The sequence below is a fragment of the Papilio xuthus genome, unplaced genomic scaffold, assembly GCF_000836235.2.
Source record: "Papilio xuthus unplaced genomic scaffold, Pxut_1.1 DF826115.1, whole genome shotgun sequence".
In the NCBI taxonomy this organism is placed as follows: domain Eukaryota; kingdom Metazoa; phylum Arthropoda; class Insecta; order Lepidoptera; family Papilionidae; genus Papilio; species Papilio xuthus.
In genome coordinates, this window is record NW_013532534.1 from 1,641,381 (window position 1) to 1,662,252 (window position 20,872).

General features: G+C 30.6%; 7 protein-coding genes across 10 annotated transcripts in view; 4 read left to right on the top strand and 3 right to left on the bottom strand.

Annotated features, from left to right (window-relative positions):
- The window catches only part of Urod (uroporphyrinogen decarboxylase), a 67,208-nt gene extending 61,927 nt beyond the window's left edge, over window positions 1-5,281 (top strand). For 2 of the 3 annotated variants that reach the window (XM_013319830.1, XM_013319832.1), the window contains 6 exons: window positions 2,921-3,208; window positions 3,288-3,446; window positions 3,615-3,758; window positions 4,249-4,404; window positions 4,553-4,720; window positions 4,988-5,281. In XM_013319830.1, coding sequence (XP_013175284.1) covers window positions 2,921-3,208; window positions 3,288-3,446; window positions 3,615-3,758; window positions 4,249-4,404; window positions 4,553-4,720; window positions 4,988-5,131 — 1,059 coding nt within the window. In that variant the 3' untranslated portion in view covers window positions 5,132-5,281. Of the gene's footprint in view, window positions 1-2,566; window positions 2,753-2,920; window positions 3,209-3,287; window positions 3,447-3,614; window positions 3,759-4,248; window positions 4,405-4,552; window positions 4,721-4,987 lie in introns of those variants that run through there. The other variant, XM_013319831.1, reaches the window with a different exon arrangement.
- On the bottom strand, window positions 5,259-8,691 carry CSN3 (COP9 signalosome subunit 3). 2 transcript variants are annotated; one of them, XM_013319828.1, is made up of 9 exons: window positions 8,522-8,691; window positions 8,160-8,314; window positions 7,807-7,903; window positions 7,324-7,541; window positions 6,953-7,150; window positions 6,628-6,780; window positions 6,179-6,310; window positions 5,643-5,825; window positions 5,259-5,352 (listed from the first exon to the last, which is right to left on the bottom strand). In XM_013319828.1, exons 1-9 carry the CDS (start codon window positions 8,574-8,576, stop codon window positions 5,272-5,274), a joined length of 1,272 nt encoding a protein of 423 aa, XP_013175282.1. In that variant the 5' UTR covers window positions 8,577-8,691; the 3' UTR covers window positions 5,259-5,271. The 2 variants fall into 2 exon arrangements, with proteins under 2 accessions (XP_013175282.1, XP_013175283.1); XM_013319829.1 differs by lacking the exon at window positions 8,160-8,314.
- Window positions 8,692-9,133: 442 nt separating this feature from the next.
- LOC106123486 (RWD domain-containing protein 2A) lies at window positions 9,134-10,362 on the top strand. Its single transcript, XM_013319845.1, has one exon. It carries the CDS (start codon window positions 9,271-9,273, stop codon window positions 10,114-10,116), a length of 846 nt encoding a protein of 281 aa, XP_013175299.1. The 5' UTR covers window positions 9,134-9,270; the 3' UTR covers window positions 10,117-10,362.
- A 1,893-nt stretch (window positions 10,363-12,255) lies between these two features.
- Window positions 12,256-15,808, top strand: APC4 (anaphase-promoting complex subunit 4). The gene is made up of 6 exons (XM_013319844.1): window positions 12,256-12,525; window positions 13,064-13,167; window positions 13,307-13,498; window positions 13,671-14,211; window positions 14,285-14,484; window positions 14,556-15,808. Exons 1-6 carry the CDS (start codon window positions 12,417-12,419, stop codon window positions 15,777-15,779), a joined length of 2,370 nt encoding a protein of 789 aa, XP_013175298.1. The 5' UTR covers window positions 12,256-12,416; the 3' UTR covers window positions 15,780-15,808.
- Window positions 15,809-15,927: 119 nt separating this feature from the next.
- On the bottom strand, window positions 15,928-17,319 carry LOC106123296 (uncharacterized). Its single transcript, XM_013319542.1, has 3 exons — window positions 16,939-17,319; window positions 16,569-16,803; window positions 15,928-16,272 (listed from the first exon to the last, which is right to left on the bottom strand). Exons 1-3 carry the CDS (start codon window positions 17,143-17,145, stop codon window positions 16,076-16,078), a joined length of 639 nt encoding a protein of 212 aa, XP_013174996.1. The 5' UTR covers window positions 17,146-17,319; the 3' UTR covers window positions 15,928-16,075.
- A 2-nt stretch (window positions 17,320-17,321) lies between these two features.
- Window positions 17,322-17,784, bottom strand: LOC106123297 (transmembrane protein 60). The gene has a single exon (XM_013319543.1). The coding sequence runs from the start codon at window positions 17,750-17,752 to the stop codon at window positions 17,345-17,347; it is 408 nt and encodes a 135-aa protein (XP_013174997.1). The 5' UTR covers window positions 17,753-17,784; the 3' UTR covers window positions 17,322-17,344.
- Window positions 17,785-18,110: 326 nt separating this feature from the next.
- On the top strand, window positions 18,111-20,872 carry xit (ALG6/ALG8 family glucosyltransferase xit). The gene is made up of 8 exons (XM_013319537.1): window positions 18,111-18,352; window positions 18,445-18,717; window positions 18,808-18,955; window positions 19,087-19,329; window positions 19,704-19,809; window positions 19,946-20,144; window positions 20,233-20,319; window positions 20,391-20,872. The coding sequence occupies exons 1-8, from the start codon at window positions 18,294-18,296 to the stop codon at window positions 20,863-20,865; spliced, it is 1,590 nt and encodes a 529-aa protein (XP_013174991.1). The 5' UTR covers window positions 18,111-18,293; the 3' UTR covers window positions 20,866-20,872.

Below are 20,872 nucleotides of genomic sequence, written 5' to 3' on the forward strand. Positions count from 1 at the left end.
AAATCAGACGGCCGTTTGCCTATTTATGTCTAGTATTAAAAAATATGAATAATTAACTTTGTTCTTCATGTCTTTCTTAGTTAAAATCAATCAGCTTTTCCAATGTACCAGGTATAAATCGGCAAGATTATGGAATTTATAATGTTGTTTGTGTGAGTGTGTATGATGAATAGGGTGTATAGGATCTCACCGCAACACAAAGAATGCACAAGTCACAACGGCACCTGTGTCCGCGGGTCACCACTCACCTGCGGATTGCGACTTGCATTGAGATAAAAAAAATATTGTTTTGATATCTCGCGAAGTTAAAAGTACCCCACGTTTTTACAACATTGAATATCGACTTTAAAGACATTCTCTTTTGACTCTATGTATATTACAAAAGATTTCTGAACGATTTTATTGTTCCAGAAATTATAATTTAATTAGTAATTATAAATTTAATAGAGAACTAAAGAATAGCTATTTTGTTCCGAATTATCTAAAAAAAACCTTGAATTTGTGAAACATTGCTAAATATTATTAAATCCCGTGTATACATGTTATATACGGACAAGCGAAACTTTAAACATAATAGAATAATATTCCGGTAAAAAAGTCAATATCTGTAAGAAATCGAAAATCGACTTTGAGCGAAGCAAATCTATAGAACGATGGAGAAGAACAAGCGCGCAAGTCATAACTAACAAAATAGCTGCATCACTGTTCATTCGAAGCGAATAAAGTTTATTAGGAGACCGGGATAAAGGTTTGGATACACAAAAAATACATCGCAGTGAAAGGTCGTCTTATGTCGCTGCGAACGTTAACAAAAAGTATGGCGGACCCCTCTCATTCGATTTTTTTTACGTTTTGATAGAAATGCGACGGCAGGTAGATACGAACGCTCCACTCGCAAACTTTGTATATTTAACGACCCTATCTACTTTTTATCCTTTTATTGGATTAACTTTGAACCACTCGAGACCTGACATAGTGGACCCATGCATACGTTACTCTGTTTATTTCTAATAAAAATTCTATGAAGCAATCAAAATCAGTATTAATTAATTAATCTGCTGGATGTTAAAATCCCTTGTATCTTACTCTGGATTTACTAAAAATTATGCAAGTTCAATAAAGTCGTATCGTAATACCTAACATGCAAATAAAATGTAGGTAATCGGATCTTGTACGTGTAGGTTGTCAGCTCATACCTCCCTCAGAACCGAACGGCTCGGAGCCTTCCAGGGTTAGTTTAGTTCATAGTTAACCACGCTTGCTCAGTGCGGGTTTGTTGACTTCACACATACCTTTGAATTTCTTGGCAGATATGTACTTAACTCACGATGTTTTCTTTCAGCAGAAGAAAGTTGGATAAAACGATTTGCTCTACGTAAATGGCTTAAAGCAACAATTTTCGATTTTTTCTTTTTTGCGGTTAATGATTAGGTTAGTTAACATTATGCACTAAAATACTCGTTTACTGTATGGCACAAGGCTTATGTAGCATAATTTTAAACGCATGAAGGCCAAATGTTTATTTGATATTAATACGCGTCCGCGATCCCGCGTAATCCGCGTTTTTATTTACTTCATCGGCCGATTTGCCAGTAAACTCCAGAACTTACAGTAAACTTTGAAGATCACATAGAAAATAAAAGTTAAAAGAAAAAGATCAAAGTAGTACTACGAATTTTTATTTTTCCTTGTGATTTTTAAATAAACAAAAAACTAGTTACCTATATAATATGAAAACAGGTTGATATGAAACATGGTTGGTACATGGCGGTACGTAAATTCGTCCAGATCCAAAATCTGGACGAATTTCGGTTAAATTCGGTCAAGCACTGCAACTGCAAAATTATAAAAACAGCTCAACGACTATGCCTAAAACCTAAATCGTATAAAAAAATTATAACGTACATATGATAAGAAACGGAATCGGATAAAAAATTTATAACGTACATATGATAAGAAACGTAAGGATTTGTGCGACATTTTACTCCGTTTCATTTCTTATTTGGATATCTAAATAATAAGTAATGGTATTTAAATACTTTCTACTGCAGAATAACCTAGAAAAAATTAACACAGAACTCTATCTCTGCCCCGTTTCTTCAGTCCTGAGGGTCGTGATCACTCATTTTGACCATTCTTCGTAAACATATGGCACTAGCGCCATGTAAATGGAAGCAAAGATCATATTCGTACAGTTCCTATTCATATCATGATTGTCTTTTATACACGAACATCGTAAATATTAAATCACGCCATCTCGTATCTTGAATGATTAACAATTTTAATACCATAGTTAACATTACTGGCAACAACTCACAACATGACATTTATTGAGGCGGTATTTCCAGCTTCTTTATTTATAGCAATTTCTTGGGTAAACCTAGATAATTAGGTATGAAAGCAGAAAGTATACCAGATATCTTCGTTACGTGGCTAAATTTTTTTAATTTTTTTTTTAAATAAAAAGGTCTATAAATTTTTTATTACAATTTAAAACAGTTCCACTTCCGAGTTGTTTAAATATAGGGAAATTTGTTTTTGTCTAGTGGAAACACTATTTGTCTGTCAAAACTTGAACATGACATGATTAGACAATTTGAATGACTTTTTCATTTAAATGAGTTTTAATTACCGGCGAAAGTGATAACAGTTGATAACTTTTAGCGGGGTAGACTTGTAAAGTATATTTATATACTATACACAATAGGTACTAAATAAAAACCCAAATTATAAAATGGTTTATTCAAATAAGGTAAGTCGTTTATTAGTTTCCGCATAAAATTTCAAAGATAAATTTTCAACCAATGACAAACATATTTTTAGTAAGACACTAGAGAACTTTATTTTTTAATTTTTAGACTACCTTATCTCTAATATAATTGTGTAACGCTTTTATAGACAGAATATTCTACGGTTTTAGGACTTTCCCGCATTGAAAAACGATAGATTGTTAAGAGCAGCTACAGGCAAGGAAGTAGATAAAGTACCGGTATGGGTGATGCGTCAGGCTGGTCGCTATCTGCCGGAGTTCCAGGCAGTAAGAGCGCAACATGACTTCTTTACAGTTTGTCGAACTCCTGAACTGGCTTGCGAAGTTACACTTCAGCCTTTAAGACGCTATGAACATTTGGATGCCTCAATCATATTTAGCGACATCCTTGTTATCCCTCAAGCTCTTGGTATGACTGTGGAAATGCATCCAGGTGTGGTTAGTAGCAAATTATTAATTTTTATTTAATGTTGTGGTATTCACTTTGATATACACTATTTGCAACATAAATTTACAGGGTCCAGTGTTCCCAACCCCCTTACAAAGTCCCAGTGAAATAGATCAATTGCAAGAGGATGGAGCTGTCTCCAGATTAACCTATGTTGGGGATGCAATAACATTGACAAGACACAAAATAGAAGGCAAGGTGCCTTTAATTGGATTTACTGGAGCTCCTGTAAGTTTTCATTTTATTGAGTTGTTTATTATTAAAAGTTGAAATCAAGTAGAAATTTAAGTTTTCAATAGGTAGTGCCTATGAGCAGTTGACATCTCTTAATGGAATTGTAAGTGACTATTTTCCTCTCGATATTGGCATGAATTAGTCTTAATTAATTAATTACAGTTCACACTAATGGGTTACATGATAGAGGGTGGTGGAAGTAAAACAATGTCTAAGACCAAAGAATGGCTTGAAAAGTACCCAAAGGATGTCCATAAGCTGCTCAGTTTGCTGACAAGAGTTATAATTGATTACTTAGTTATGCAGGTAATAAAAAAACTTATACATAATACACCTACAATTTTTTTGTATGAAAATGAACTTGGCAAGTGAGTGGCACTAAATATGTAAAACATGGGTAAATATACTTTGTGTTTCATCGGCTTAAAGTGCATACATCTTAGGAATTGTTTTATCCCCGCAAGAAAATTGCAGATAACCTTTGTTAACATTAACTGATTATTTTAGTAACCAGAAATAATCTTATAAACATATTATTCTTCCGTGTTTTAGAATATAGGTTACCAAAATCATATGAAAAGTAGAACAAGTAAAGTGTTAAGTATTTAAGGCTTTGCACAATAGACAAACCTTCCGAATATGTGTAAAAGTGTGAAAAATGCAATAAAATAATTTTTACTTTACTTTTTACTTTAAGGTCAAATTTTTCTTTGTGTTTTGAGACATTCACTAAAAAGTTTTATTACTTACTCAGGTACTCTTTACATACATTATTAATTAAACATGTATATTATAGGCAGAAAGTGGAGCACAATTACTACAAGTGTTTGAATCAAGTGCGGACCATCTCACAAAGGAACAATTTGCAGAAGTGTCAGCTCCATACTTAAAGGATATAAGGACTGGGGTTCAACAAAAACTTGAGGAGAAAAAATTGGAACAAGTTCCTATGGTAAGTATTCAAATATTTGTCTTATTCCGATTTAAATTGTAACTTTTTTCTCATTTCGTTAGTATTTAGTTTTGTATCTTATAAGATATGTAAAACTTATGTTTACTTTTTATTTTATGATATTAAATTGTTGCAATTTGAATTACAGACAGTATTTGCAAAAGGTGGGGGGCATTCGTTAGATGTGCAAGTAACATTAGGATATGAAACAATTGGTTTAGATTGGACGGTGGACCCGGTGGAAGCCAGAAAAATTGTTGGTGACAATATTACTTTGCAAGGAAATCTGGATCCACAAGATTTATACAAGACACCAGTAAGTTGAAAATGGTTTTATTCCGCATTATTTTAAATTGACATGAAAACATGAATATTACAGTAAAGATTGTTATATTTTAAAGTTCTCAGAGTGTGGAACCAGTTTACTTAATGTAGTTTATATTTACTTACCATCTATACTAAAAACTAGTAGAAACTTGCTTCATTATTTTCTTTTCCAAAATTGATAATCATGAACAAAAACCTTAAAGATTGACATCCTATTCATATTGGGACCGAAAACTAATGTTTAATTCCTTTGCAGGAGGAAATTAAGAAGATGACAATAGATATGGTGCAAAAGTTTGGCAAGCACAGGTACATTGCTAATTTAGGTCACGGGATAACACCACAGACCCCATTGGAGAGTATGACTGCATTTACCGAGGCTGTTCATGAGGCATTCTAATGTATGAAAATTCATATAAAATGTATGTATGGATATGGGATGGGAATATGTTTTTTTATATTTTTAAAATAAACTGCTATTATATATGAGATGGTTTAATGAACTAAATTGTTACACTTGTTTAGAAATTATATTGTTATTTACATTGAATATGTTGTTTTTGAGTTCTGACTTGTGGCTGGCATATCTTCGTCGTGACTCCCTGCAGACTTCTTTACATACTAAAAAATAAGATAATAATTTTTATTACTTTTACTATGGAAAGATTACATTGATGGCTCCAAAAAGATTAAACAGATCTGGATAATATTTAGCACAAAGAAAAATTACTACCTGGTCTGAAGATGTACTACTACGTATTTTCTTTGACAACAGTAAGTATTGTAATAAGCAACATGAATAATAAAGACATACTAAATCTAACTAAAAGGGTCTTTCTTGACTGACGAACTGTCTTGGAGTTAAGTGGTCCCTTAGCATTATACAAGCAGTGAAATGTTTTAATCCATACCTGAGGGTTGACTTGTATTTGTTCGTCCATTTCTTGTATATACTGATGCAGTTTAGTGCAGGCGGCCATCTGCTGCTCCAGCACGCACAGTGTCTCAGGGGATGCATACTTCTCCGGGCTGTCCAGGAACACAACCATACCGTCTTTTTGATTGATCATAGCATAGATTTCACCTTCTTCAATCTGAAATTATACAAAAATTAGCAATATTTACAACATAGACCAATTTTATAAAAAAAATATGATTCATATTAAATCATATCTTACTAATATTATAAATGGGAATATTTAGATGGATGGATGTTTGTTTGAAGGCATCTCCAGAACGACTCAACGGATCTTGATAAAGTTTGGCACAGATGTAGAACATAGTCTGGAAGAACAGACGGAGTCATGGGCGACATTTAGTCTTTAATATAGGCAGTAACAAAACTTAATAACTTTTATATCTGTGTTTGATAAAAGTATTAATTCTTTGGTGAAGCTTATTTAAAACATGTTACTAATCAAAATGTGACATAATTGTACTTATTTACCATATTCAGTATATAAGATTCCGCCTGCGCCGGTCCAGTTAATTGTACGCGAGATGCCACATCACTTAGAGATAATGTTAAAAATGTTTTTGTCAATCTTTGAATGTTTTTCTTATACATCGAGTTTAGCACCTGTAAAAAAATACCCATATTTTATTTAAATTCCCATACATTCAATAAATACTTGTGAAAAAATAAAAGTCAAAAATTTCCCTGTCAACAAATCATAAATGTAATGGTTTCAGGTTGGACTCATTGTCTGAGCAGTGTTTTCTCGCATTTGTAATTAAAGAAATTAAATTTTAAGGTCCATTACTACAGTAAAACACAATACATTGCAACAACTTTTGAATGTGTAGTTTGATTCCTCATTTATTTCAATTAAATTTTTCAGTTGAATTGCTTAATAACTGTGGAAATTTGAAGCAGATTAGTGTTTCTAAACTTACCTGATTAACTAAACCCATATTCTTATCTCGTACAAATGTCTCCCTGTGTTTTACTGCTGCATGTTCAGTGGAGGCCAATTCATGATAAGCCACTGACAATGGCTTCAGGAATCTACATACTACTTGAGATGTATATTTAGGCATTGTAAGCATCTGAAAAAATCATAACATATAAAACCTTACCACCAGAATGGAAGTTATCTAGATAAGGCATAGTTACTATGACATTTTTTTTTTAATTCCACAGGGATGACATAGTGAGCGTAGAGTGCCAGCTAGTCTTAAGTAAATAAAGATACAAGATGTATACAATAGATAAATTTACCTTTCCATGCAAAATCAATGAGATTAAAATGTACTTCTTGTATGCCTCTAGCATTATGTGTGAAACAACTAATGCAGGGACTGTAACAACTACTTCAAAGAAGTATAAAGCACGGTCATAATTCTTCATGGCAGTATAGATCATACCTCCATAGTAATAATAAAGCAGAAAATGCTTAGAATCATTGTTACCACCAAGCTGAAAGAGATTAAAATATTTTATTAAGGGCCTAAGAATGTATACTTAGCTACTTGTTTTTTATAATTCTGCACAGACTGGTTTGTGAGCAACAACTAGTTATTGATAATAAAATGCTTAATGATGAAGTACACCATACAAGTTCGACAACAACATACAATTTCAACACTTACCTCCGATCCAATTCCTGTTATGTCAGTATCAAGAAATTCAAGAGCTGGCTTCATACATTTAGAGAGCAGACACAACTGGCACAGATCTGCATGCACTGAAGTTAACTGGGAATCAAATAATTGTATCTTCTTGATGGCCTTTTTCAGAACTTCAATGCCCCTTATAGGCTGCTTGATTTCAATAAGATGGTCTGTAAGTTGATGACAAAGCTCCGCATCTAAAATTTAAAGGAATTGAAATTATATTTAAATTTATCTGCACAATAATGTTGTAAGAAGCACAATAGTGTTGTATTATAAATATTTATGCATTATAATGCTATTTAAGGTCAAGTAATGTAGATATATTTGATATATGTAAGATAGGCTGTATCTATTATTTTTAAAAATGTTTAAAAAGTAAATAAACATGTCTATTTAAACATTTACCATTGTTTTTACCAGAATTATGAGTGAAAGTGTATAGCATGCAACAAAACTTACATAAGTCAGGTTCTAAGCGCACTTGTTCACCATTACAATTTGTAATAAATTCATAGATCTTTGAGTACATATTTGTTTTATCAACTTCATTAGTTCCCTAGAAATAAACATTGTTAATTTAACAAAATCTTCAATAATTAAAACAATATTCATGATAATTTAAATTGTTATGAAATATAAAACCATGTTACCTTTTTTGGGAGATCCAATCATTTTATTTTTTACCTTAGATTTACTCTATTAATTTATTATGCTTTTTGTTCATGCAAATCAAACAGTTTTAAAGCAAACATAAATATCATTATCTTTAATAATTTTGATCTTGGTATCTAAATATCACATACACTACTAACCTGTGGATTGGAATATTTAGCAACAAGAACAGCCAAAACACCAAGAGAATGCTGCTGAACATCCAGGGTCTCCAACACTGTGTTTAGATGAGCCTTGTTTCTTTGTAAGACTTCATCCGATTTTACTATTAATTCTAATACATCTCTAAAATGACCTACAAAAGTGTTGGGTTTTTAAGTCTCACTGAGACTAATACGAAATCAATAACAATTGAATATTTGTTAATGACAACAAGTTACCAAAAATTTAAGTCTTAAAATATATAAGTTACTATGAAAGATACAAGTTATCATCAAAAATATATAAAACTCCAAGCCTTTAAAACCGGTGTATTACAATAGTTCAAATGTATTGAACCTACCTGCTGCTGATGATGTTCTAACATTATTAACAAACTGCTCCAGCGGTGAAGCCATAATAAACAGGTTCAATATCCACAATAGTACTAGGTTAAATCTTTTTTAAGAAATTTATTTCGATTTACCAATCTCTGCAGCGAATTTCAGCAAATTTGTTGACAATGACAATTGACATTAACTGTTGTTGTTTTTATCATTCACTCGAAAGAGCAGGCAAAGGAACTAAGCCATACAGCCTTGTCTTTTTTATTTTGAATATAGAGAATTTTATAATATATAGGCCGCAGCCAAGTCTTATTTTCAATTGACATTAACAATTTGACAATGAACGACATATCTTTCTCATATAGTGCAGAAATACAGTATATAATTGCGGATTCTAAACCAAAGGTTTTTTATAGATTAAAAAATAAGACTTCTGATATCCATTTGTGCAAAAAATAATGGAACAGAATGGATGAACGAATCAATTAATAAGACTTTCTATATTCTCCCCCAAATAAGGTCAATGTTACCAGGTCAAAAAAAACAATTCTACCAAATTGTACAATAACAACTTGTCACTGTCAGTTAAGTTAAACTTGTCAAATATTCAATGTCACATCCAGTTACATCGCACAAGTTTGTCATTACAATTCACGATTCTAGTTATGTGTTGTGTTTACAATTTACTGCCAGATGTTTGCTTAGAATTCTATATAGTAATTAAAAATCCATATTATACTATCGAAAATTATAATCAAATAGAAATATGGAGGCTGACCAATCAGTTAAAGATACGTTAATTGTTAATTTAACTAAGCAATTAAGTGAATTAGAATTATTGAAATCTATGTATCCCAATCAGAATGAAATTATAATAACTGATAACAGTGTGTTCGAAGACATTAAACAATTTGTCGAAAATAAAAGTTTTAATATTCCTAGCCATCTTGATTTTATTATGAAAATTCATCTCAATGAGTATAAACTAGAGATATATGTTAACTTACCCACACTTTACCCAGATGAAGAGCCTGATGTATATGTAAGGTGTAATCAGTTGAATAGACTGCAAGAAACTAATTTGAATTCAGAGCTGTCAACATACATTAAAATTTCTCATGAGAATGAAGTATGTTTATATACGGCCATTTCATGGCTACAAGAAAATATTGATAATTTCAAAGTAATATCGCAAAATGTTCCCAAACCTACACCTTCTGTCTTGGATAATAAAGATGCCACTTTTGTGAGGCTGTGGATATTTTCACATCACATTTACAGCAAATACAAAAGAGAGCAAATCATAAGTAGGTCTAAAGAACTGAATTTGACCGGATTTTGTTTACCTGGAAAACCTGGCATAATATGTATTGAAGGAATTGATAAAGACTGTTCAGAATGGTGGAAAGATATAAAGTCATTGAATTGGAAGAAAATATCTATAAGGAAATCAGAAGTTTTTGACATAAACAAGAAAGCCAAAAATCAACAATTTAAGGATTTCCAGGAAGTTAGTTTTCAGAATCACTTATCTAAAAATAAGCACGCATTTTCCAAATTTATGGAGGAGCACAATCTTAGTCAGGAGTTTGGTGAATTTTTAGGTATATAGCATCGTAAAAGACGCACCACTCGTAAGGGTAAGCACAAGTAATTAACCATATTTGTTGATTTTAACGGCTTCTTTGGACTAAAAATTGATTTGACTAATTAAATCATTTTGGAATCAAATTCCTTTATCTTAATTCACATCCTCAGTGCCACTGACTCACGCTATGTGATATATGTGAATGTTTAAATTGTTGTGACATTGAGCTTGTTAAAAATTTATGACCATGTTGACTTGGCATTTATTTTATTTTGCCAACATAAATGTTAATTACTTAAATTGAATAAATAAGTATTCTAAGCTGTATAATAAATAAATGTGTGTGTGGCATCTCACTAATCTGGCATTTTAATACTCCAGCAAAACCTATTGACTGTTGGTCTGTTACCTGACAACCTCTATTTCTCACCACTCATTCCTCCTGCTCAGTTTTCTTGCTTTGTCTTTGTGAAATATTGTATAAAATTTTTACTAACTTTATAAATACAAATGTATTTCCTATATGAATTGCTCGATTTTATTCACTATCATATTATAAACTTAATCCAAAAATTGCAATATTAACAAAATACGAAAGAGTCACAAGAATCAATCGAGTCACTAGTCATTTGTCTATAAAATGTTAATTATTATAAATTTAGTGTGTAATTACAGTAGAATAAATACTTTTGTTAGAAAGGGCACAAAGATGTGTTTAGTAAAAAAAAACTTTGATAATAAATTGTGGCCAAATTTCGACTAATGAGCAATGACTAGTATTATTAAGTTCTTAAGCATTACATTTAAATTTTTTACCACGGCAACATGTAAAGAGCATTAAAATAGGCCTAAGTTTAATTGTTAAGTATGTTAACTAATTCTTATACATATATTTTGTGACAAATATTAAAGTTTTTCCTTCTACCAATCTGATAAGACTAATCTAGAATACTCTACCAAGTAGAGTTCATATGATACCCAACAGGGTACTGCCAATCTCTTATGATGATAATATTTTTTTAATTCAAAATTATTTTTTAAAATATTTATATACATTACCAGCTAATATATGGTTTAGACTCTGAAGCATATGAACAAAATATGTACAATTTTAAGATTATGGTTAAGATTTTTACTTTTTAGTATGTACTAATTATAACATAACATAATTTATCTAAATTACTGTAATTTAACCTATTGTATGTATTATAAAATATATCTCTAACTTAGAACACTCTTTCTGTAAGTAAAATGTGTTTTACTTCTGACAGTTATAGTAATTTAGAATTTATAAACTTTTATATAACTTTGAATAGAAATATATTACAAAATCAAGTAAGTAAAGATTAATTAAGTGTTTGTACGGTTAAGTTTATTTTAATTATAGTCAGGAATATCAAGTATCTATGTATTTCTAAAGTGGTCAATTAAACTACTGGCCTGAAATAGAGATTTGTATTATACATGAAATTAAATTTTTAAAGATATTTGGTCCTTGTCCATGAAATGTTCTAAAGACAATAATATTTGGGATGAAGTAGTTAAGAAAAAAAGGGAAAGTAATAAATTAATTTACAAATAAATTCAAATGTGTCTAATTATCTTATCAATTGTACTATTTCTCTCAATTTTAAATTTAACGTTCCTTTCATAGACTTATATCTAAGCACTGAGCATTTGAAGCACAAAAGTGAGGCATTTTAGTAGGCCTTCAGAGGTTATTTTGTGGTATAAAAGTGTTGTTATTTGTTTTTTTGTATGTTTTTATTTTATTTTTTTATTACATTTTATACAAACGAATTAATCATTTTACAACGACAATAAAGCACAACATCGTGTTTGTTAAATGTCTTGGGTTTTTATTTCTTTTACAAAAATATAATAATAAACATTTTATCTAATGGTTTTTTTTATTTTTCACTATATTTTCCTGTATTTGGGAAAAAATTTCATTATACTGGTAAACACTTGCGCCAATATAAGTGAACTTTTTATTATTCTAAATAACAATAAATTCATACGTAATAAATATTTATTAATGCGATTGTGTTCGCATCTAATACAAATTATGCATGCTCTGGATTTATAAAAGATTTTAATTTGTAAAATAAGATGTAATTTTTTCTTACTAAGTTTATTGTCGAGATAGTGCCTTACCGATTCAGATATTATTGCTTGACAATAAAGACGTCTGTAAAAATCATTAACTGACAGTGACAATCACTTGAAAGTGTCAATGTCAATTTAAGCTCAAAATATTACATTTTATATTTTCAACGGAATACGAAAATACCGTATTATTTTTATTTAGGTTTAAACATAAAATGTTTAATTGTGCAATGAGACAAGTAGAAGAAAGACATGTTACTTATCAAGTGGATTTAATGGTTTGGAGTAACCGGTTGGATTTAGTAGCTATTAGCAATTTCAAAGGCAAGAAAACAAATCATAAATTAAATTTATAGTTAAAATTGTAATTACAGTGGATCCGTAGTAATCCAGCCCATGTCTTACCCGACGCCCCTTGTTATCTGACATGTCCATTTCCATGCTCCATAAATTTTTATAAATATAACTTTTATGCAGGTTTTGATTATTTTAATAAATATATACGTACACTTCTTTGTACATGGTTATTTACTACTGTAAATTTATTATTTTGTATAAGTTTCATAGCATTTATAGTGTTCATTTTACTTCAGAGAATAATAAATAATCTATATTTGATCTAGAATTATTCAAAATGTAAGATACTATTTTGAAAAAAAATAACGGTCTATTTGGCGTCTTAGGCAGTACTCTATAACCCAAAAAATTCGATAGTTCCACACTATCCTGCAAAATCTTGATTTACCATGGGTCTACAGTATGTAGTTTATTCCATAAAGGAACAGCAAAACATAGTTTACATTTAAAGAGTGAAATAGTGTGTCTAAAGCGAATCTCCATTCAAAATATTACTATATTTTAGGAGAAGTGCAAGTACATAGATTACATTGGCAAAAAGTTTGGAATTTACCTGCACCAAAAGAAAATGTAACAGTACAAGCTATTGCCTGGAGACCTGATGGCAAGGTATTAACAGTTTTAGTAATGAAAATAAGTATTAAAAAAAATGAGTTTTATTAATTATTTATGTAATCCATTAAATCTTCCTCTATTTTAATAATCCATCTATTATAGATATCATAAATATATGTTTTATATTTTTTAGGCGTTAGCAATCGGTTACAGTTTTGGAATTGTATATGTCGTTGATATTGAGGACAAAGAGATTCTAGACAAATATGATTTTAGTGCTGAAAATTCAGAAGATCCATATGATTGTAAACCTGTAGGCATTTCCTGCATCACTTGGGCTGTTAAAGCAGGTGTATTAGAGAGTGCAACAGAATATAATGTTTATGTAAGTATTATGATTATAAGAAAAAATGTTTGTTTTAAAACAGACAATAGATGGCTCAGTTTTATCTATTGAAGCCTCAATCCGGTTCTTTGGCTTTTTAAATTAAGCTTAGGCTATTGCTTATTGTTACAGTACAGCTATGTTTTATAAACCTTTGCCTTGAAATTTTCAGGATGATGCAACAATATTCTTGCAAAAACCACCTTCTGCAAGTACTTCATATAAAAGTCAAGGTTCTGATGATACAGTCCAATGTTACAAAGAAATACCGGTACCATCACAGTTGAGCATGTTAATGATTGGATATGGCAATGGAAATATTTACATGAGTGTATTTGGTAGATATCCATATGGAACTATACAATTAGCAGAATTAGTCAATGATGAATGTGGAGAATATAAATTATTGGACATCAACTTGTCTAATGATTTTAGTGTAACGCAGGTACTTTATTTAGACAAGATTACGAAAAATATATACCTGTCAGTAATCAACACAAGTGTATTGTCAGCATATTCCGAAGAATTGTTTGTTGTGGCAAATAAACATTGTCAAATTGTTCAATTATTATCACATCTTGATCAAACAATGACATCAATAACGGAAGCTTGGGAACATATTTTACTTGAAATGGATTCAAAAATGGCTCATTATGCATCTTCAGTACCTAAAGGTGGTGTTTCAGCTGATTTATTGGAACTACTAATGTTAGGTATGTTGATTACTAAAAAAGTTTTTATATGGAGTTGTTTTTAAGAACAACAATGTATTGTTGAAAATTTTAGGTGTACCATCCGATGAACTTGAATTGTTCTTACTTCAAGAATTGACAGCTAAAGGATTGAAAAAGTTTGGCAGTTCAGTGGAATTAAGTTATTCTACAATACAAAAGCTTGTCCTAAAACAGCTAAATATTGTAGGACACAATTTATCTTATTACCTTTCTGATATAAGAGGACTTACTAGAATACCAGATAGATTTAAGGTAATGATTGTTTTTTAATAAAAAAAAATAATAAATGGTCCGCATTATTTAATGTGTAATTTTTTTTTTAGATTCTAGGTTTGGATGAGACTACAGTTACTAGATCAATTAGAGCCTGTTGTGCGTTTCTTAACAAATGCCTGGAATTACAACAAGTAATTGATGTTTCAATGCGCAACTACAAGGCATTCTTCCGATGGCTCTTTGTAGTAATTATCCGTTTACTTGATGAACAGACACCTTGTGAGATTGTTAAAATGACGCAACAAGAATTCACTCATATAGCTGAACTTTTATATAACTTTGATAGCGTACAAACTGAGGGTGAACATTCATCAGAGAAACCTGTGAAATTCAATTTAGAAAGATTAGGACAATATTTGCAAGATCAAGATTTAACAATACTTCCTGATGATGAAGATAATCCATGGCATAAATTTCTTAAAGATAATTCGTGTTTGGTGAACGACAGTGACACAATATTCTCAATGACTGAATTTAGAAGATTTTCTTTGGTACAACAACAAAAATACTTGAAGGATGCCATAAATCAAGTTTTTGATGTAACTGGAAAAAATATAGGCAAACATTTTTCTGTCATTTATAACACTAAATGCTATGAAAATCGGGGCATTGTACTAAATCCAGAAAGAAATTTAAGAATATCACAGACTTATGATTCAAATCAAGATAGATTTGTGATGGGTTTAGTGGACCTTAGGAATGCACCTGATAGGTTATGTTTAATGTCAATTCAAATTAAAGAAAAATCATGTTCGGCAGTTGCAACAAAATATTACTTTTCATCAAATTTATTGCAACAAGCTGGTCAAAGCCGTTTAGAGGATGAGACAATGGAAATATTGGATCTACAATTTTATTCAGCAGATTATCTTTCTATACTCGTAAGGCATCCACGTAATGAAGAAAACTCAATTTTCATTCAATTGCCAGTAAAAGTTGCTCTAGAAAATGCTAGTGATTTGAACATAAAATCAAAAACTTGTGTTTTCAACGAAAAAACACAAGAAAAGAATATTTCGTCATATTTAGATCAGAGTGTTTATAAGATACTTGAAAAAATGGATGGCTTTAGGATAGCTGTATCGGGTGGACGTAAGGTATCTGTGGTATTATCGAAGAGTCATAGGAAAGTCCGAGTTTTCGAAATGGAAGTAAATGGTGATGATGAAGAGGATGAAACGTTAGACACTACGCCTCAGTCACAATCAAGTCATGCAGGTGAACAACAAACACCTAAGAAACATGATGCTTCAACTGAAGATTTTAATTAATTCCTAAGTAATAAAAATGTTTTCCCACACATCGGATAATTTTATTTTAACAATATGTTACTTACTTATTAAAATTTGTATTAAAAGAAGATAAAAATAGAACACAGAACAGTTTATGTTATATTTATTTTTATATATAAATGTATACCTTATATTTACATTATTAATCTTAACAATTAAAAGTTAAATTAAGATGTGCCTGCATTTAAGGTCCTAAATAAACTAAAGATTTGTACTATATTTCTATTGAACTGTTAGAATATTAAAATAAAAACTTTTTAAATAAAATTGAAAATCTATATAAGACTAGGACTTGGTGTTTTTATCTGGATATTTTCGAAAACTGAATTAAAATCGGTGTCTAATCCCTGATTGTCTATGCCATACAACAAATGTTCAGATGATACATTCCTGCTGGGACCAGGTACTGGAGTGATGGCCTTTGTTGTGCGGTTGTAAATTTCATCACCATCCTCTTCTTCAACATCATCCACTGCAAAATATTATTACCAATATTACTTTGATATTAACAACAACAAACTTTATGAGACTACTTATAGAGTATTCTACATCCATGCCAAATTTCAGCAAGATCCATGCCACCGTTCTGGAGATGCCTTCTAACAAACATCCATCCAAACATTCATATTTATAATATTAGTGGGATATTATCAAAATATTTGAATGCTAAATTTTACAGTACCGATTGACCTAAAGTTTTTTATTTTGTCAATGAATTATTTAAAATGTATACATAATAAAATGAAAACAAAAATCCACAATCCCTACCTGGTACAACTGTCCGGCCGTCATATTTTCTCCATTGTTTTCTTAAGCGATAATAAATAACAGCGCAACCAATCAAGACAATTATAGAGACCACAATTGCAACAAGTTTTACTGCATCAATTGCTGTGAATGATGAACCTTTTACTATCATTTCCACTTCACCAGCTGAGATCTTTGAACCATCAAGATGTTTTGACAGGCACACATACTGGCCGGATTCACTTGGTGATACATTCTGTAATTTAATTAAGAATGATTTATAATTTTTTAGGGTTTTGATTGTATGGAATTAAATAAGAAAGTACTGCAGCAGCATGTTTTGCATTTTCACAATCTATTCTATTTAAATACATCATAGTGTTACACTTACATTTATCCGTAGTTTTCCTGATAAAACTTCATATTTATATTTTCTCTCATCAAAGTCATTGTCAGGGCCAATTACTTTTGTTTTATTGACAAGCCAAAACATAAAATTGTGAGAATAATCATTGCTGTTACAGTTCAGAACTGCAGTAGAACCTGCAGGCACTTCTTTGACAATGGAATCCTTTAAAACTGCAATATTGGTTGCCATTTCAATAACTTGCTGCTTTATAGGATGATTATATCATCAGTTTTGAATCATTTATGACTATGACATTACAGTGCACACATACCCTGTGTCAATGAATCTGTGCCAAGTTTAAAATTATCTGCCATTCACGAGGTCACATCTTTTCACATAAGAATGTATAAGTCTGATAAATTGTTTATGAACCATTTTTGTTAATACACTAATAACGACTGCTTCTGCTTGAATGTTTTATAAGGTGCATAAACACTTCAACACATAGTACCGGCAATAACATCCAAATAGGCGTCATAACGATATATATTGGAAGATAAAGTTTTGTGTATTCTAATTTTATACATATTATTATTTGCGCTGCCATTTTAAGTCCAATTGCAGCAATATACCAAACATTTTTATTAATTGTGCCTCTAAATCTTTCTATACCATTACGACAGTGGGAAACCATATGAAACAGCACGTAAATCAATAATATACTGTCGTATACCCACATTGGTATAAATACTATAAACCAATTCCAATGCGTTCTTGACTCTAATCTTAGACATAATAAAATTAAGAATACTAAAAATATAAACCAAGTAAAAAGAGCTCTATGTAATATCGCCATAATTTATATTTAAAGAAAACTTATAAATAGAAAATCTGTCTATACAACTGTTTTTACGTAGTTGACAATGACAATCAAAGAGTATATAAAATAATGAAGATTGACAGCAGTGCGGTACAGCAAAGAATAAAAGTGGCATGCGGGTAAAATTACAAAAGAAAAAAATATAAAATGAGTTTTGTTTTGCGTTCTGTTTGAAATTAATAATCATTGTAAAATACTCACGAAATTAATTTGAAACCCGACGCAAGTAATGAGTCAGTCGTTTAATAAAAGTGTTTTTAAACTTAATTAGACACCGACAGAGACAACACACAATGGTTTGACTTTCACACTGACAAGCTGACAAATGTCAAGTGTCAAGCGAAAGCCGGCAAGTGATAATCGTATGCGATATGATAACAACGTTTAAAGTTTTTTTTGGTTAAATTAGGCTATATGTATTGATAAGACTGCCGAGATAATACTACATTTACTGTAATTCAATTATAACAATATCGTAATGTTTGTCGGTTATTATAATTAAGATTTAAAATACAAAATGATCTATCAAATAATAGCGCTACTTTCTGCATTTAAATTATTTTTCATACCTTTATAGTAAGTATAAAACATTTTTTACTCGCTTTTTTATAACTTAAGAATGTAAAGTATTTAAGAATTTAGTGTACATTCATCTTGATTGTTTTCAGTCATTCAACTGACTTTGAAGTTCATCGAAACTGGCTAGCTATAACTCATAATCTAACAATTGACCAGTGGTATTACGAGTCTACGTCAGAATGGACATTAGATTATCCTCCATTCTTTGCATGGTTGGAGTATGGCCTTTCTCATATAGCAAAATTTTTGGATCCAGAAATGGTAAAAATACAAAACTTGAACTATGAGTCACAAATGACTATAATATTTCAACGCTTGTCTGTAATCATTCTAGATTGCTTTTACTTATATAGTGCGAAATGGTAAGCATCTTATATTTACTTAAATCAGTATAAAATATGAAAAGTAATAAGTTGTTTGGTTGCACGTTGAACTTGTTCAAATTTTTTCAGCTGTTCAGGCTTAATCACCAATGGAAGGCTATTGGTGTTTATTTTATTGGCAGCAAATCCTGGATTATTGATGGTTGATCATATACATTTTCAATATAATGGATTTTTATATGCATTTCTTCTTTTTTCTATTTTCAGTATGATTAAGGTAAGTTTGCTATAAAGTAAAGACAATAATATATGGTGTCGTACTACAATATCTATTACTTCAAGAAATATTACCACATTCACTTTATTTATTAAAAGATTTTAGTTTACTAATCATAACTTTTCTTTCAGGGAAAATATTTATGGGCTGCATTTTGGTTTTCAGTTCTATTGAACTTAAAGCATATATTTTTGTATATAGCTCCTGTGTATGTGGTTTATTTGTTGAGAGCATATTGTTTCACTGTGGCATCCACCGATGGTGTTCATACCGCATGGTATTCATTTTCTATAAAGAATTTGATGAAATTGGCAATAATTGTGATAACAGTTTTTACTTTATCTTTTGGACCTTTTATCCACCATATACCACAGGTAAACCTCTATTATATTATAGATCACTAACTGTGGGTTTCTGAGACCAATTTAAAAATATTGTTATCTCTGTTGTATCAAATGTGAAAGACAGTGATGACAATATATTCTATACAGAGATTTTAGTGTCAGGAACACCCATGTGTTTCTTTTATTTATTAATTATCAGTATTTGTCAGAAGTTTATTTATATTATATTAAGTTTTTATGCAAATTGTACTGTGGCGATTATTTTTTGTATTGCAATATTATTAATGTGTCCTGTCAAGATAAGATTTTCTTTTTTTTTAACATTATTTTAACTCTGCGAAAAGTAAAATAGATATCTTTAAAAAATGTATTCCAATTAATTACTGTTGATTTAATTATTTTAGATCTTGTCAAGACTGTTCCCATTCAAGAGAGGGTTATGCCATGCATATTGGGCACCTAATTTTTGGGCTCTATATAATTTTGGAGATAAAGTTTTACTATATGTATGTAAGTAATTTTGTTTTAGTAACTAAAAACAACAACAAGAATCCAATATTCTATAGATAAATTGTCTTGAATAATTGAAACATTCCACGAGTGCTGCCATGAAATATCTATGATATATTTATGTTTTTTTTTTCAGTACCAATATTAGGAATATCAGTGTCATCAAGGGAGGCGTCCATGACTGGCGGCTTAGTGCAGGAATACGACCATGGAGTCCTGCCGTTGATAACACCAACTGTAACATTTGTATTGACTCTATTGTCTATGGTTCCTGCTCTAATAAAGTTGTGGAATCTATGTGCGGACAGAAAATATAGAGCTATGAGTTTTATAAGGTACAATATCATAGTTGTTTAATTTTTGAAGATGTGAACATTTTTATTTAAGAGACAATATTTTCTATAAATTTTTCGTATTTTTCAGATGTATGACAGTATGCGCAACTTGTTCATTTATATTTGGTTGGCATGTCCACGAGAAAGCAATATTGATGATTCTAATACCATTAGGGTAAGATTTCTTTTTAGTATTTCGTGAATATAACAATTTTCAAGGAGGAAAAAAATTATATTTTGTTTCAGGTTCTTAGCGGTATGTGGAGAAATGGACGGAAGATTATTCTTATTCCTGTCTACAGTCGGAACCTATTCCCTATTCCCATTACTTTACCCTAAATATTTAATAGGAATTAAGTTGTTTTTACTGTTAACATATTGTGCCATTGCTTTTGGTCATTTACCTGCGTTTTACGTTGTTCCCAAAATGAAAGGTACGAAAAGAATTCGGAAACTTCGTTTACCAATGTTGAATAGAATTGAATGTTTATATTTATATAATTTGATATGTTTATGGGCTTATGAAAACGCAATACACTTCATATCAGGTATGGACAAAATGTTCCCGTTTTTACCTTTAATGATGACATCGGTGTACTGTTCTTTAGGTGTTTTATATTTTTGGATTCGATATTATTATTACTTTTTAACTTTCAACTTAAGTATGGTTCCTAAAGAAAGTGTCGAAAGTACGCCAGAACATAATAAAAAGGTTAAATAATAATGTA

Coding starts and splice junctions, on each gene's coding strand:
- CSN3 (XM_013319828.1), bottom strand. CDS start 8,576: ATGGCTTCACCGCTGGAGCAGTTTGTTAATAATGTTAGAACATCATCA. Junction 7,904..8,159: donor CTAAATATTCCAATCCACAG/GTTAGTAGTGTA, acceptor GTTTATTTCTAG/GGAACTAATGAAGTTGATAA. Junction 5,353..5,642: donor AAATACAAGTCAACCCTCAG/GTATGGATTAAA, acceptor CTTATTTTTTAG/TATGTAAAGAAGTCTGCAGG.
- LOC106123486 (XM_013319845.1), top strand. CDS start 9,271: ATGGAGGCTGACCAATCAGTTAAAGATACGTTAATTGTTAATTTAACT.
- APC4 (XM_013319844.1), top strand. CDS start 12,417: ATGTTTAATTGTGCAATGAGACAAGTAGAAGAAAGACATGTTACTTAT. Junction 12,526..13,063: donor AGCTATTAGCAATTTCAAAG/GCAAGAAAACAA, acceptor ACTATATTTTAG/GAGAAGTGCAAGTACATAGA. Junction 13,168..13,306: donor CCTGGAGACCTGATGGCAAG/GTATTAACAGTT, acceptor TATATTTTTTAG/GCGTTAGCAATCGGTTACAG.
- LOC106123296 (XM_013319542.1), bottom strand. CDS start 17,145: ATGGCAACCAATATTGCAGTTTTAAAGGATTCCATTGTCAAAGAAGTG. Junction 16,804..16,938: donor CAGGAAAACTACGGATAAAT/GTAAGTGTAACA, acceptor ATTAAATTACAG/AATGTATCACCAAGTGAATC. Junction 16,273..16,568: donor CGGCCGGACAGTTGTACCAG/GTAGGGATTGTG, acceptor AATATTTTGCAG/TGGATGATGTTGAAGAAGAG.
- LOC106123297 (XM_013319543.1), bottom strand. CDS start 17,752: ATGGCGATATTACATAGAGCTCTTTTTACTTGGTTTATATTTTTAGTA.
- xit (XM_013319537.1), top strand. CDS start 18,294: ATGATCTATCAAATAATAGCGCTACTTTCTGCATTTAAATTATTTTTC. Junction 19,330..19,703: donor TTATCCACCATATACCACAG/GTAAACCTCTAT, acceptor TAATTATTTTAG/ATCTTGTCAAGACTGTTCCC. Junction 19,810..19,945: donor TAAAGTTTTACTATATGTAT/GTAAGTAATTTT, acceptor TTTTTTTTTCAG/TACCAATATTAGGAATATCA.